This window comes from Doryrhamphus excisus, chromosome 17 (assembly GCF_030265055.1).
Source record: "Doryrhamphus excisus isolate RoL2022-K1 chromosome 17, RoL_Dexc_1.0, whole genome shotgun sequence".
Taxonomy (NCBI): Eukaryota; Metazoa; Chordata; class Actinopteri; order Syngnathiformes; family Syngnathidae; genus Doryrhamphus; species Doryrhamphus excisus.
In genome coordinates, this window is record NC_080482.1 from 9315834 (window position 1) to 9333523 (window position 17690).

Here is a 17690-nt window from a genome sequence, read left to right on the forward strand (position 1 = left end):
GGAAGGGCATCCGGAATATAAAAAGTCTCCGTAATCAGGAAAAAGCAGAAAGAAACATTCATTCATTCTCTACCGCTTTTCCTCACAAGGGTCGCGGGGGTTGCTGGAGCCTATCCCAGGTGTCTTCGGGCGAGAGGCGGGGTACACCCTGGACTGGTCGCCAGCCAATCACAGGGCACATATAGACAAACAACCATTCAAAATAAAAATAAGGTTTTCTGTACGGGTTATTGTGTGTAGCTGCTCTATAGGAGACCACAACTCCATACAAAGGGTTGAAAAGTAAGCAAAATAGGTCCCCTTTAATGATATAATGCAACTTGAGACTTTTATGATGAAAAGGTGCTGTGTTCAGGTGCTGACTTTTCTTATTAAATCATATAAATGCTTCCAACTGTCTATGTGTTTGTTTTTTGCATTTAAAGAAAAAAAATTTTTTTTTTGTAATTTTGCCCATCATCCACAATCCTTATGCAGACATGAGCACGTCTCTTTTCTGTGCTCATCACATGCAGTAATGAGCAGTCTGTTTTTATCTCTTCTGGTATCTTTAGAAAGCACAGAAAAGAGAAAGACATATGTATTCATGTCTCACATAAGGCTTGTGGATTAAGTTAAAATGAAGTAATCCTGCTACTGTTCTTCATGCATGAACTCCTTCATGTTAAATCCATACTGCCACTGTGTGGAGAATAGGCGGAATTACAACTGGGAAAGGGATTGAAAATAATATTCTGCAAAATTGAACAGTTTTTATTAATTTTTATTGTAATGAACAAAACCTCCAAAGGAATTTGCTATTTAAAAATCATGCCTAGCAATCAATAAAAAATGAACACACGATTTCATAGCATTGGCACTAAAATTATGATAAATGGACTTAAAATGATTGACCCTTTTAACCTTTGACCCTGATTTTGGACACATTAGCAACAAGCTCAATTTTTTTTTTTTAATGTGAATTAATCCTTCATTGGAGCAGATTTCATGACCTTAATCCAGATTCACCTTAATCTCTGTCAACATCCTGCTAGTTAAACTAAATATTTGTATATTGGTACTATAAAAGAAATAAAAATAAAAAATGAGAGCAACCACAGAGATAAAAATAAACACGGTCATTAAAAGTGGGCGGCTACTGAAAATGAAGAATAGACTTCATTACTTGAAAATGTACTCCCACTCTGATGTAACATTCAGGGCTAATAAGTTATTTATAAAACGATAATTGTCTTATCTACACTTTCAAATCCCTCAAAATGTCCATGTGAGGGACATTTTGTACTTTCCTGGCTCAATAGTTAAGAAACAAAAAAACAAGTAAAAATCCTTCAGGTGGAAAACATTCTGAAATTCACATTCGTCCATCACACACACATTTATATGTATATATATCTATATACGTATATATACATATATAGATATATATATATATACTGTATATATGTACCGGCTTGGTGGCATGCTCACACAAACATGGCAGGAGACACAAAGCTGTCCTCGCGTCCCACATTAGGACCCTGATGACGGTGGTCCTGAGGCTTGTTGCCGCTGTGCTCGTAAAAAGGCGGAGCGTCGTCGTTTCTGGGATCGTCCCATCCGGAGGGGGCGGCCGAGTAGTAGTGCTCTCTGTCTTCTTCGCCACTGTCGTCGTCCTGATACGCATCCAGGTCCTGCAGAAGGTTCAAATGCCAAATTGTCATTACTAATGTAGTAGTACTTTGATTGATACATTGGATTTTTTTGTTTTGATTCCAACTCACTGGTAAAGAGCGTTACACTTGCTGTTACTGTTGTTTACAATTAGCTCATCAGCCGTCCTGACTGCTATTACAACATTGGTTCTGTTGCTGATGTGTTGTGCAATATTGCTTGTTCGTAAATACTCATGTGGTCAAACAGAGCTATATTTTTCCTTCCACTCTCTCATGCACTCCACATCATTTTTAAAGTTTAAAAATATTTTACAAATATTTAAAACTCTCCAGTTCTTACTTACTTCCAAATCTTTGTTGCGTTTTTAGTAAATAAATAGTCAGCTATATAACTACAGATTTTACAGTACACTCAACAATTTATTGAGAAATTACATCTGTAAAAAATAATAAAATAATAAATATAATTAAAAAATATAAAATAATAATAACGCAATATTAATAATAGTAAAATAAATGTAACATGAATATGAATTTATGTATTTGTGTTTTTATTTTTAGGTAATTATTTGATGTATTTTATGTACATTAATAAAAACAATCAAAATAATAACAGCAGCAATAAGATATGATAAATAATTGATCATAATATTAAAATAAAAAGTGCAAAAAAATTCTACCTTTACTATATCAATATTTTTTAAACACATTTATTGTATATTATGCATCAAAATAACAACAATAAGATATGATAAATAATTCATCATATTATTAAAATGAATAAAAGTGCAAACAATTCTAACTTTACTATATCAATATTTTTTAAACCCATTTATTGTATATTATGCATCAAAATAACAACAATAAGATGATAAATAATTGATCATAATATTAAAATGTATAAAAGTGCATAGAAATTCTACCTTTACTATATCAATATTTTTGACACCCATTTATTGTATATTATGCATCAAAATAACAACACTAAGATATGATTAATAATTGATCATAATACTAAAATGTATAAAAGTAGTACTTCTACCTTTTTTATTGTATATGATACAATATATACAATATATATATCATAATAATCAGTGTAAGCGACCTGCTGAAGTAGAGTGCGCAGTTTATGTATTAAAAACATATTAAAGCTCAAATTGCATCATTGTGTGTACAAGGTATGCAAATACAATATGATAAAATGAAAATAAACACGCAGACTTAATGAAAAATTGCGAGTACATAAAGTACTGCTCTATGCCTTACTGTCACAGGTTCTGCATCCTGTGTGTAGTACTGGCTCTGTAGGGGGCGCTCCTCAGCCACTGGGACGTTATTTCTGATCACCTGCTACAAACAACAAACAAGAGTCACTTTTTAAAAATAATTACATAAAAAAAAAACAAAAAAAAACTTACCGGCCTCCCAGCCGTGTTGTTGTTCTTCTGAGGTGGAGGGGGCTTGTATTTGGGGGGGCCGCTGCAAGAAATGACTTGTTATATTCAAGCCGGTCACAAAAACATGCATGTTGTGTGTGTGTGCTGTGTGACACACTACACTCACTCTCCGTTGAGCTTGTTGTTGCGATGTTTACGATACATAGCGATGGCCGTGCCGATGATGGCGAGGATGATAATGACGCCTATGATGGCGCCGATGATGCTACCTGTGGTCGCACCTTTCTCCGGGAGACGGGTACCTGATAAAGAGAAACAAATAACAAATGTTTCATAAATGTATGATGAAGTGTTGCAAAAGGTGCTGCTGTCAAGTGTGGTACATGGTGGTCATCTCCCAACGTGATATTTTTAATTTTGCACAAAATTTGCAGCAGAACAACTCAGCAGCATCATACAAATGCTCTCATATATTTTGGTTCCCTGTTTGTTGTGGTTTCACTAAAGTATTGCGCCATTTTTTTTTAAAAAGTAGCATTTTCTTTATGGAGTTTTGGCTGTTTATTTCAAACAGGGCTGTACAGTACTGTACATACATTTTGCAACCTTTTCATTCACATTTTCTTCTTGAATTAAGTCTGTACAAAGTGAATAAAACCAACCACAATATTAGCATTTTTTGTCCCCAAGAAAATGACTTTGATGGGTCTTGAAAAAAAAAAATTGCGCAAAATTTGCAGCAGAACAACTCAGCAGCATCATACAAATGCTCTCATATATTTTGGTTCCCTGTTTGCTGTGATTTCACTAAAGTATTGCGCCATTTTTTAAAAAAAGTAGCATTTTTCTTTATGGAGTTTTGGCTGTTTATTTCAAACAGGGCTGTACAGTACTGTACATACAGTACATACATTTTCCAACCTTTTCATTCAGATTTTCTTCCTGAATTAAGTCTGTACAAAGTGAATAAAACCAACCACAATATTAGCATTTTTTGTCCCCAAGAAAATGACTTTGATGGGTCTTGAAAAACAGCAGTCATCTTATATCTGGGTTAAGATGGTTTGTGATGAATAAAGTATGACCATAGTGAACATCAGCCATATGTTTGCTGAAAGTACACTCCCTCCACCCTCATCGCCCGGCACCATTCCCAGGGGGATTATGAAAATGAGGAGGCGGTTAAAGTGCAGAGAAGATGTGAAGATGTTCCTGATGAGAACAAACTGTGGTCATCCTAATTGGATGGGTCATGATAGAATGTTTCTTCCAGTGTAATTACAACCGTGCATCGACAATAGACTAAAGCTTGTTCCCTGTGTCGTACATGAAGTACCTGACCAGGATATGATGACCTTAGCCAATTTACTCATGACTTTGGAGTTCGAGATGAATATGTCGATAGTGACTAATGTGTAATTAACATTGGGAGCTTGAACCTGTCAATATTAATCAATGTACTATTTATTTTATCTATATAAATGATTAAATTACATTCAAAATTAGAATTTCATTTAATTACATGTAATTCAAATTATTTCCAATGTAATTGGAATTTATTTTATAGGATCCTAAACAGCGTCATGATTTGTGGGCTTTTTATAATAATTGATTAAATGATTGGATAACACCCATATTATAAAAAATAAATAAATAAAAAAAGTGTCTTATAAAACCATTAATATCAACGAAATAGTAATTTGTGTATTATTTTTTATTGTATACATTTTTATTTAAATACATTTTGATTTTAAAATTGCAATTCAATTTATTTTCCAGGTTATTTAAAATATAAATAAAAAAATACCGTAATACCAGTAACAATAACAGTTATTGTAATTATTTTATAGACATTTTAAATAATTTCAAATACACAGAAGAAAGACAAAATAAATACATTTAAATTAAATTGTAGGAAATATTTATTTTATCTTGAAAAACAAAATAAATAAAAATGAATTTTATCTAATTTTATGGACCTTTCCAATCAATGAAATAATTTATTTAGTCAGTATTTTTTAACTGAGAAAATTCTCATTTGCAATGCCGACCTGGCCAAGAGGCATCAGACAATGAATTAATAAACTAACTAAGTAAATATTGCTATTTTTTATGCAAATGTTCTTTTTAAAAGAAATAAACAATTGTTTAAAAATATATAAAATAAAAATACGGGTCTTATAAACCTTAATATCAATGAAATAGTAATTGGTGTATTACATTTTTATTTAAATAAATTTAAATTTTAAAATTGCTATTCAATCTATTTTCCAGGTTATTTAAAATATATATTAAAAATACCGTACCGTAATACTAGTAACAATAAGAGTTATTGTAATTATTTTATAGACATTTTAAATAATTTCAAAATACACCGAAAAAAAGTCAAAATAAATACATTTAAATTAAATTGTAGGAAATATTTATTTTATCTTGAAAAATAAAATAAATAAAAATGAATTTGATCTAATTTTATGAACATTTCCAATCAATGAAATAATTTATTTAGTCAGTATTTATTAACTGAGAAAATTCTCATTTGCAATGCCGACCTGGCCAAGAGGCATCAGACAATGAATTAATAAACAATCTAATTAAATATTTTTTATGCAAATGTTCTTTTTAAGTAGATTTATGAGCTGGATGACTAATAACTGCATGAAATGATAAATATGCTTATGGTAATAATGCTGGGGAGGTCATATTTAATTAATTGACTAAATAATCAATCTATTTAGTCATTTTGGATGGCAGTGTGCTTATTTCCCCCTTAAGATGCTTCTCTTCTAACTGTCATAGCATCCATCTTCCACATGGTGGTGCTGTTCCCCCTTCAATATAAAGCACTTATCTTCCCCCCACACTCTCATCCTCCCCTCTCTTTCTAGTGTTTGTGTGTGATTGCTCCCTCATTCCAACAATTGTGTCTTTCCATCGTTACACTATCCACCTCTATATTTTTTTTATTTGAAGCCACCGTGAGAGAAGGTCCCACTTCTATGACCCCCCCCCCTCAGCCCTTTCTTTTTGTGTGAACAGGCGCCATTATCACGGTAGTGTCATTCTCTCTCAGCAGGTTAGAGGCAGACATCTGATAACCTCTGCTAGAGGCAGAGAATTTACAGCATGGAGGTGCGCACCTGTGTCAGTGTGAAGGGAGCGTGCCCTCCGTGTCGGCCCGGACACCCGGCGGTGTATTCCATAATGGAATAAATACATGCAGTGTTAGGAGTGTGTGCCGGAGGACACACATACAGTATAGGCTAGTTACATGCATGTACTACCATTGTATGGGGAAATACAGTTTGCAATTCCATCAGAAATATAGGGTGGCGCTGTTGCTCAGACAAAATGAATTTGGGACCATACAATCTGGCTTCGGCTGCATGGCGGTGGAGTGGTTGACCATCAAAGTGTCACATGAAAACTAGGGATCGACCGATATGTTTTTTTATACAGCCGATGCCGATACCAATTTTTTCCCATCACTCTTAGCCGATTTTGCTTGGGCCGATACTGCTTTTGATCCCCCAATTTACATGAAAAAATTACAATGATATTACAGGTCTCAAGTTTAAACAAATATTGATTGAAATGTAAACACAGTAGGTTCATGTTTCATATCTCAAAGCAGGTGGTAATATTTCAACTAAGTTTAAGTATTAGAGGCTAACACAAAGCTGCCCGGCGGATGCCTGTCTGTAAATCATGCGGCAGAAAAATACATCGGCGAACTCACGCGCGTATCGGCCGATACCGATTCAAGTAAGGAACGCAAATATCGGCCCGATATATCAGCTGACCAACCCAAATTGACAAGCTAGTGCCCCTAATAAATTTTGATGTGTTTTTATGTTGTATTAAATATAAATTATAAATGATGCCAAAGTTTCAGATAATACGTTTTGCGTATTTGGAAGTGAGCTCTGAAAGAAGTTCGGGATTACTCTGAACGCTCGCTTTCAGAGAGTTGTTTCGAACCTTGTGAGAAGTCAGCGGAGCTCTAACTTCCTTATATGGGTGTGCCCTGGTACAAGGTGTTAGCTGTAAAAGTAAAAACAGACCTTTTTGGAAAGCCAAGGAAATACAGCTGGAATAGGTGCAGATTCTGGAAGATCTAGAAAAGCTTTGTGTAGCTGTAGCTGCTCTATAGGGGTCCACAACTTCATAAAAAGGGCCGAAAACGAGCATGATATGTTGTAATGTGGCTGCATGGCGGAAAACTGGTTATCGCACAGGCCTCACAGCTAGTTCGATTCCACACTCTCTGTGTGGAGTTTGGATGTTCTCCCTGTGCATGCGTGGGTTTACTCCGGTTTCCTCCCACATTCCAAAAACATGCTAGGTTTAATTGGCGACTCCAAATTGTCCATAGGTATGAATGTGAGTGTGAATGGTTGTTTGTCTATATGTGCCCTGTGATTGGCTGGCGACCAGTCCAGGGTGTACCCTGCCTCTCGCCCAAAGACAGCTGGCATAGGCTCCAGCACCCCCCGTGACCCTCGCGAGAGTAAGTGGTAGAAAATGAATATCTGGCTTCATTTATCACCACATACTATAGAAATCTCCGTACAATTTGACCAAATTTTAGGGAAAATTTGTGCTCAAAGCTGCAAAACAAATGCTTTTTCTTTGCCTTTTTTTGTTTTGAAGGAGATCTTCAACAGGCTCCTCCCTTCAGGGGTCGCCTAAGCAAATCAATCTCCATTCAATCCTGTTTTCTACATCTGTCTCTCTCACACCAACTACCCTCATGTCCTCCTTCACTACATCCATAAACCTCCTCTTTGGTCTTCCTCTACGCCTCCTAAACGCAGCATCCTTCTGCCAATATATTCTCCTCTGGACATGTCCGAACCATCTCAGTCTGGTCTCTCTGACTTTGTCTCCAAGGTCTCCAATATGTAACGTACCTCTGATGTACTCGTTCCTGATCCTATCCATCCTGGTCACTCTCAATGAGAACCTCAGCATTCTCATCTCTGCTACCTCGAGTTCTGCTTCCTGTCTTTTCCTCAGTGGCACTGAGTCTCTAGGCCAAACAACATGTCTGGTCTCACCACAGTTTTGTTTACCTTTCCTTTCATTTTAGCTGAAACTCTTCTATCACTCATCACGCCTGACATTTTTCTCTACCCGTTCCATCCTGCCTGCACACGCTTCTTCACCTCATGTGTTGAAGATCGGCAACACATGATGCAGAGATCATTAAAAAATATATTTTCCTGTCATCATAGTCTTATCACTTGTGTAATACTAAAAAAATTCCATTCGTGTGAATGCTCGTCTCTCAGCATAAGACATAAGGAGGTGCTATGCCGTATTGCATCACGAGACGCCGCCTTTGACATATTTACACAAACACGCTTCTCAGCCCAGCAACCTCTGACCCACTGCTGTTCCTGCTTGGCTAAACAACACACACACTACCATGCACTTACACACACATGCATTATTAAACAGGTAGAACCAAATGAAGTGCAGCTCAGTGGAGAGCAGAATGCACTCCAACTGAATCAAGTAGTGTTCTTTTTTTTTTTTTTTTGTAAGTGCACATTTCAAGTTAAGAAGTGAAAAGGTCACTGGTGTTCCTTTGGGCAGATCAATGCAAGAAGCAGCCTGTTAGTTACACATGTATACCTTCCTCCTATCCTCCACGCCCTGACCAGCCAGTCAACCATACTCCACACCAGTCGTCTCCCACGGGGCACAAAGGAGGAGGAGGAGGTGGAGATGGAGGGATGGATGGAAATGGAGTGGGAGAGTAGAGAAAAAAAGAAGGAGATGAGGCTGGATGCTTGGGTGGAACTGTCAAAAATTCCAGCAGATCCATTTCAGCTTCAAGTTGAAAAAGCTGCCAAAAGCTACACCAATGGAGGAAGCAACATTTTCGAGATCTATACAGTCATCCGCCATATTGCACTTTGAATTGACGTCTTCTGACACTCTATCACAGATTTTCAAAATATATTCATTAATCAATCATTGCTGTTGCATGTTCTCCCCGTGCATGCGTGGGTTTTCTCCGGGTACTCCGGTTTCCTCCCACATTCCAAAAACATGCTAGGTTAATTGGCGACTCCAAATTGTCCATAGGTATGAATGTGAGTGTGAATGGTTGTTTGTCTATATGTGCCCTGTGATTGGCTGGCAACCAGTCCAGGGTGTACCCCGCCTCTCACCCAAAGACAGCTGTGATAGGCTCCAGCATACCCGTGACATCGAGCGAAAGGGATGGAATTGAAGGGAATTTCCTTCTTGTGCATTCATGATCAAACGCTGGTTCACAAATGAAGCATATGCAAGCAAAAAATGACTAAATGAACTAAAATACAAACATAAGATATTTAGAAAATGCATTAAAAGACACGAGTCACTTTAAGAAGTCCCACATTAAAAAAAAGAAATAGCAACAAGGAACTTGTTAATGTGTGATTCTATATAATGTCTTATTTTCTATTGTAAGTATTGTAAGGATGGCTATAGTAGAGTTTTTTCAAACCATATTTATGTTCCAACTCGAAAAATATTCCAGGGATACTACTCTGCAAGACATGTACAAGACATGAACCACGATAAATGAGGGATGACTGTATATCCATTTGTTTCTCATCAGCCCGTCAAATGTAAGGGGATTTGGATCAAATATGATGTATAGATATGGTATGATGCATTCATCATGGTCTACTCTACATGCTGGTATTGATCTCGACCAAGGAGGTCTGCAGTCCACATAGTAATCAATGGAGATGTAAATGGTCTTTCACTTGGATAACACGTTTCCACCTCCAAGTCACTCAACGTGCTTTGACACTGTTAGCACATTTACCGACTGTTGACGCAACATCAGGAGCAACTGGGGGTTCAGTATCTTGACCAAGGATACTTCGATATAATCACGGCAGGATGGAGGATGGAACCCACAACCTTCAGGTTGGGAGACGACGACAATGTAAATACCGTATTTTCCGGACTATGAGTCGCACTTTTTTTTCATAGGTTGGCTGTTCCTGTGACTTATACTCCAGAGCGACTTATAAATGAAAATTATATAATTTCACAGACAGCCAAAAGAGGGCAGCCTAGACTTTCACACTGATATCTACTTCTATGACATAATGTCTGTTTTGGTCAAGTAGTTTGTAAATAAATTACCCACGGAAAATGTGATTTATACTCCAGTGCGACTTACTGTGTATGTTTTTTTCGACCTAATAATGCATTTTTGGCCTTGTGGGACTTATACTCCGGAGCGACTTATAGTCCAGAAAATACGGTAATAATAAAAGATACCAATGACAACTATAATAACAACTATAAAATAACTATAAAAACAATCTTCACTCGCTAAATGTACTGCAAAAAAGGTCAGTAAGGATAATTCATAATGCCGCCTACAGAGAACATACTAACTCCTTATTTCTAAAATCACAAATACTTAAACTCGCTGATATAGTTCATCTTCAAACAGCTAAACATAATGCATAAGGCTAAAAAATAACCAATTACCTAAAAATGTCATCCAATACTTCTCTACAAGAGAGGAGAAATATGATCTCAGGGAAGAACTACATTTGAAACACTTATATGCTAGGACTACGTTAAAAAGCCATAGCATTTCAGTATGTGGAATCAAACTATGGAATGGATTGAGTAAGACCCTCAAACAATGCACAACGATGAGCCAATTCAAGAAACAATACAAGCAGTTGATGTTTGCTAAATACAAGGATGAAGAGTCTTGAACCAGTCATGATGTGCTATACATATCACTATATTAACACTTACTATGGTACCCATTATGTCATTGGATGGTCATATCACCTCGTACTTCGGTACGTCATAAAAATAAAATAAAATTAAAAAAAAATATTATGAAAGCAGGAAGTGAACAAATGTAACAGTTACTGATTGTAAAAGTACCAGATGGAGGGGTAGGATTTAATAAGCTTTGCTTCTTCCTACTCCTTTTGGACATGTGGAACTGTGAACTGATTATGTGATGCATTCAATTGTAATCTGATGCATGTTCAAATGAAACAAAACTATTATCATGGAACTAATTTAGTAAGAAACCACCGATAAACCGACTAACAAAACAACCGTCTACTTGACTCAACCTTTAACAAACCAACTAACAACAAACTGTAGTGTAGCATTGGTCATTTTGTATTTGTTCTTCTATTCACTATGACGTAACCGACATTCTTTGACTCATACGACAGAAAAAAAGGGAGAGACACCTGCAACGGATACGACCAACTTCAATTAGTTGGGTTCACATGAGTCACGGTAGAGTTAGAGCGTGTGGATGATGACTAACTCCACTCTTCAGTCAATGATTATTTATACAAATGAGTCAGTGACATCACAGCTGCAGTTAGCATGGAGCATCCTTTGGAGGACTCGCTGACAGACGAGTCAAGGAGAGAGCCGTCGGGAGGAGGGTGGGTGGGGGGCGGGGGGGGGTCCAAAGAAGTGGAGTGGAGTGTTGGAGAATGACATTGTGTGTGTTGAATAAGTGGGAGTGGAGGGTGATGCAGAGCCAAGCAAGCCAGATGAAGGCTGTGATTAAGAGGTTGGCTTCAAGATAAGCACACAGGGATTCCCACCACACACACACACACACACACATGCAACCCCCCCCCCCCCCCCCTCCACACCCCCAAAAAACCCACTCAGTTGCTTGCAATGAATGCTCACATACTTGAAGTCATGGACAAAAAAATCTGCCATTCTGTTCAATCCCCCCTCTTCCTCTGTCTACTGGGAGGGGATTACGGTAAACACGCATAGCCTAGCCTAGCTTAGCCTGGGCTGCCTGTACAGGACGGGATTTTGCTACATTTATCCTACCCTCTATGCCCCCCCCCAACCCTCTCGTGTCCATCATCCCTCAACCCTCCTGCTCTGTCATCAGTGTAATTTAGGACCCGCTTGTTTGGGAACAGAAAATCTGCAGCCTCCCTCTGCTGCCTGCATCTTTTATCTGCCTTGCCTAACAATTGGAGATATGTTTTTATTATTACCCTCCCTGACCTTCTCAGGACACACTTGTGGAAATTTCCATTCCTTCCACACTGGTGTAGATCCATGAGAGAAAAGTTTTAGATAGATAATGTAGCTGCTTTTGGCTTAAGAGATTAGGTGCTCGATGGGAGGGGAGGAAAAAAAAACAAAACAAAACAATCCTCCTGTAGCTAAGATCAATTTCTAATGGGTTTGCTTGACTTTTTAAAGGGGACAGTCGAACAAAAATATCTAAAAAAAAAAAAAAAAAAAAAAGGAGTTATTGGAGTTGCTGTGGGATTGTCCAAGCCCTTCCTTTGGTATCCTTTAACTGTCTCTCCAGTAACATGAGTATCGTCTGTTTAATTACACCAAATAACCAGCGTTTGATCATAAATGCACAAGAAGGAGTAAATATTGCTTGATTTCATATTCCCTTTCAAAATCACATTTTTTTTCCACTTTAATTCACATCCCATGCATCATGTTTTGTGAAGGAAACAACCCTGGTTTAAGATAAGATAAGATAAGATATGCCTTTATTCGTCCCTCAGTGGGGAAATTTGTATTGCACAGCAGCAAGAGTACAGAGTCAGTTAAGCAGTACAAAATACACAATATAGAAAATAAACAATATAAACAACCTAAGTATTAACAAAATCAACAGTTTTTCCCAGAGTTATATACAATACAGTATGTAGATAATATGGAACAAGATGAGATATATGACCAGTCCAGGGTGTACCCCGCCTCTCGCCCGAAGACAGCTGGGATAGGCTCCAGCACCCCCGCGACCCTCGTGAGGAAAAGCGGTAGAAAATGAATGAATGAATTTGGCTGCTATTCCATTTTTTTCTAATGAACAAAAAAAATGTCTTTTGCAAAATTTTGAGGAAATCCATTGAGATTTAGGGGTGCCACCTCACACATAAACTTGTTATGCTGCACAGTGCCTAAAATAATAAATGGACAAGTGTATGTCAGATTATGTAGGACTACAGTACCACTCTGAATAAATATGAGGCATCAGTAATACTGTCAACTCTATATTAATGTTGTTGATGTTATGCTTGCTCAGCTATTAGCTAACTGTCATTAGCAAACTGGAGCCTATCCCAGCTGTCTTTGGGCGAGAGGCGGGGTACACCCTGGACTGGTCGCCAGCCAATCACAGGGCACATATAGACAAACAACCATTCACACTCACATTCATACCTATGGACAATTTGGAGTCGCCAATTAACCTAGCATGTTTTTGGAATGTGGGAGGAAACCGGAGTACCCGGAAAAAACCCACGCATGCACAGGGAGAACATGCAAACTCCACACAGAGATGCCCGAGGGTGGAATTGAACCCTGGTCTCCTAGCTGTGAAGTCTGCGCACTAACCACTCGACCGCTGTGCTGCCCCCTAAATAATCATGTATTTGAAAAATATTTTGTATGTGTTGTTTCTACATGTATTGGAACACTTTTAGTACCCAGCAATATCAAAATTCAATAACTGTGTTTTTTTGATGCACCCTAATATATATATATATATTATTTTTTTGCAAAGCCTTCTTCACATTGAGTGACAGGCCTGGCACAGAGACAACACGAGGCTCACACAGTGCCTGGAGATGAGATTAGGACAGAATAAATTGATGGCCTCTGAAGGAGATTAAGTCAAAGAACAGTGCTTGTAATCTCATTGCTCACTAAGAGAAATCCTAGCCTTTAGATTGGGAGGTTAACCGGGCACAACCCTACAAATCTATTGATGCATTCACTCCGCCTGAGCCGCATGAGGATATGGGCACCCGAATAATGAGCTGCAGAGAGAAAAAAAAAAAACACACACAGCAGGGATATACAGGGAGCGAATGGGTGGTGGAGGGTGTGTGTTTGTGTGTGTGTGTAGGATAAATAAAGTAAACCGAGAGAGGATACAACACAGGTCTGTAAATTATTCACGATCAATACATGTGCTGCAGTGTGCTGCTGACTTTCACACAACATCGTGAAATTGCAAACAAAAACAGTTCGGACAATGGTTCCCCATTGTGAATAATGGACACTAAAATGTTCCAGAGCCAAAATGTCACCATCATAAAACCTTTACCAACTTCTCCTTCTTCTTTCTCTTTTGGCTTTTCCCTTCAGGCGTCGCCACAGCAAATCAATCTCCTCCATTCCAACCCTGTCTTCTGCATCCGTCTCTCTCACACCAACTACCCTCAAGTCCTCCTTCACTACATCCATAAACCTCCTCTTTGGTCTTCCTCTACGCCTCCTACCTGGCAGCATCCTTCTGCCAATATATTCACTATCTCTCCTCTGGACTTACCTCTTATCTCTAAGGCCTCTAATATGTAAATGTCCCTCTGATGTACTTGTTCCTGATCCTATCCATCCTGGTCACTCTCAATGTGAACCTCAGTATCCTCATCTCTGCCACTTCTGCTTCCTGTCTTTTCCTCAGTGGCACTGAGTCTCTAGACCAAACAACATGGCTGGTCTCACCACAGTTTCGTATATCTTTCCTTTCATTTTAGCTGAAACTAACCTTTACCAACTTAGAAGTAACGTGTTAGCATTAACAATATAAGTGTAGAAAGTTAACCATTGTAAAATACTGTAAATTCACAACTGTAAGCCGCTACATATATGTACATATAAAGAGTAGACTCTTTGAACACAACATTGATGTCTCAAATTTATGGCTAAAATAACTAAATAGACAAGGAATTATTCAGAAAATTAAAGAAATAGAAATAGAATAGCAACAAACATCACCAGTCGGCAAATTGATGACGGGAACTGCCTGTGATGAGTCAAGAAATGTAAACGATATTAAGCAGACTAACCAACCTTAAACCTAACCAACCAACCACAACATACCTACTGTGTTTTCCAAAAATGAAAATGAATGAATGAATGAATGAATGAATGTTCCAGTGTAATCAACTGGGATTCCAACTGTTTGAGCTATACATTCACACCACCAACACTACACTGTTCTGTGAATGTGTGTGTGGTGATGCTAGAGTTGTGACATTTCAAAAAGCTGTGTGGTGGTAATGGGGAACACTGCCTGGTGTGTATGTGTGTGTGTGTGTGTGTGGTGCCTCTCCCTCTCTGGGGAGACAGTGTGTTCCCTGCCACAGTGCATCAAAGCACACTCAGTTGCCTTGGGAGAAGGCAGGAACTCCACCTCCACCCACCCATCTATCCATCCATCTATCCATCCATCTGTCCCGCCCCTTTTCCACTTCTCTTTGCCTCCCCGCAAGGTCACCATGCGCCTCTCGCACCGTCTCCCTGTCAATATTTACAGTCCACTTTACGCTGGCACTGGATGGGCGCTTAGCTGCAGCCAGCAAAAAAAGAAAGCGAGATGACGAGAGAGGGAAAAGTGCAAGGTTGCATTAGCCAAATGCATGAATGATCTGTTGCAGTACAAGTACAAGGTTACCATAGAACATGAAGCAAGTAGACTGAAGTGTAAACAAAGCCGCTACGGAAGTATTTAGCATTGATACAACACATTAAGATGAAAGAGAATGGCACGTATTGAGTGTCCTGTCTCTTGCATTGTCGTGCACAGGCTGGGTTAATGTTAAGGAAAGTGCTGTTCGCCCATTAACAAATTGATACAACACATTAAAGTAGGCATTAGATTAAAACACCATATAAAGTGTGGCACATATTCAATGTCCTGTCTCTTGCATTTTAGTGCTCAGGCTGGGTCATATTAAGGAAAGGCACTGATACAACGCATTAAGTGTTAACTTACAACACAGTATAAAGAATGGCACATATTGAGCATACTGTCCACTTCAATTCATTCATTCATTTTCTACCGCTTATCCTCACAAGGGTCGCAAGGGGTGCTGGAGCCTATCCCAGCTGTCTTCAGGCGAGAGGCGGGGTACACCCTGGACTGGTCGCCAGCCAATCACAGGCCACATATAGACAAACAACCATTCACACTCACATTCATACCTATGAACAATAGCCTATATGACTATAGGGGTGTTATTTCATGTCTAGAGGGCTCTAATAATGTTTATTCATTCATTCATTTTCTACCGCTTATCCTCACCAGGCGGATGCTGGAGCCTATCCCAGCTGTCTTCGGGCGAGAGGCAAGGTACACCCTGGACTGGCCGCCAGCCAATCACAGGGCACATATAGACAAACAACCATTCACACTCACATTCATACCTATGGACAATTTGGAGTGGCCAATTAACCTAGCATGTTTTTGGAATGTGGGAGGAAACCGGAGAACCCGGAGAAAACCCACGCATGCACGGGGGGAGAACATGCAAACTCCACACAGAGATGGCCGAGGGTGGAATCGAACTCGGGTCTCCTAGCTGTGAGGCCTGCGTGCTAACCACTCGTCATCCATGCAACCCCAAGTTCAATTCATTGGAAGCAAAATATGATGGAAAAGTTGACATAAAAACCTATAACCTGAACAAGAATGAAGACAATACAAGACTCACAGAAATATATGCATCCATAAGAGTTATGAGAAGCCAAAGAATGACGTGACAGTGATGATAACAGCACTCAAAAGCATCGGTGAGGGTGTACTATATTATTAAGTTAGACTATCTTCTACTATATTCCAATATGATCTATGAACTGAACAAATGATCCATACACTAAATACAACAACAATTGAAATAGTGGAAAAAACAACAATCCACATCATACTCAATGCCATTTGACTGACAGCAAGAAGACTTCTACCTACAGCCTGAAGTAGAAAAGATGACAGTCTGTCAAGTACATTGATGTATTATTTATGACTGAGCTCGGGAGTAGTTTAGTGTGGAACAAGATGGAATCTACACTGTCAATGGCCGAAGGTTCTATCTGGGTTATCGTGCTTTTTTTGATGGACGTTGGACGCCAAGAATTTATTTAGTATTGACTGACTCTCCTACAGTTCTCTAGTGCAAGGTCAAAATCATTGACTTAGGCAACATTCTGATGTATTTGTTTATATTAACTCCACAAAAGTACAGCACAGTAATCCCTCGTTTATCACTGTTTATTGGTTCTGGACCTAATCGTGATAAGTGAAGTGAAAAGAGAAAACCTGTTTATGACCTTCTGAATAAGTTTAAAACACTCCTGGTTGATGTGTTTTTTGGTGAAAAGAATTGAGAGAAACAGGTCATGTCAAAACAGGAAGGTGGTGGTTGATCTTGCTGCCGCATCACGTCTTTGGGAAAACTAACATTATGTCAATTTATTCCTTTCTGTCATCATTTATCATATATCATGGTTCGATTATCACTCCTGCACTATATCATAGTTTTTCAGGAATTCCTTAATGATCTCTGTTTTGTGGTTGACTATAGCGTATTGTTAGTCAAAAATATGCATATTTAAAGACATTTCAACCAAGAACTTTGGTTAGTGCCCTGAATCGAGAATCATTAGAAACCGTAATCGAACCGAGGAATCTGAATCACTCGCATTCAAACAATGCCAAACTCTATATTTAATGTCTCCAGACATCTAATAATGTTTGGCATATTTGAAAGGTTTTAAACAGGTTTTTCATGGTCTAAGTACAAAAATATTAAATTTATTCATATTGATTCATATATCGCTGCATGGTGTT

At 38.4% G+C, this 17690-nt stretch overlaps 1 protein-coding gene across 2 annotated transcripts in view; it reads right to left on the bottom strand.

Annotated features, from left to right (window-relative positions):
• Positions 1-747: 747 nt before the first annotated feature.
• The window catches only part of si:ch73-22o12.1 (nectin-2), a 175734-nt gene continuing 158791 nt past the window's right edge, over positions 748-17690 (bottom strand). The window contains exons 7-10 of one of the 2 annotated variants that reach the window (XM_058053331.1): positions 3219-3354; positions 3074-3134; positions 2922-3002; positions 748-1673 (exon numbers count right to left, since the gene is read on the bottom strand). In XM_058053331.1, coding sequence (XP_057909314.1) covers positions 1467-1673; positions 2922-3002; positions 3074-3134; positions 3219-3354 — 485 coding nt within the window. In that variant the 3' untranslated portion in view covers positions 748-1466. Of the gene's footprint in view, positions 1674-2921; positions 3006-3073; positions 3135-3218; positions 3355-17690 lie in introns of both variants that reach the window. The other variant, XM_058053330.1, reaches the window with a different exon arrangement.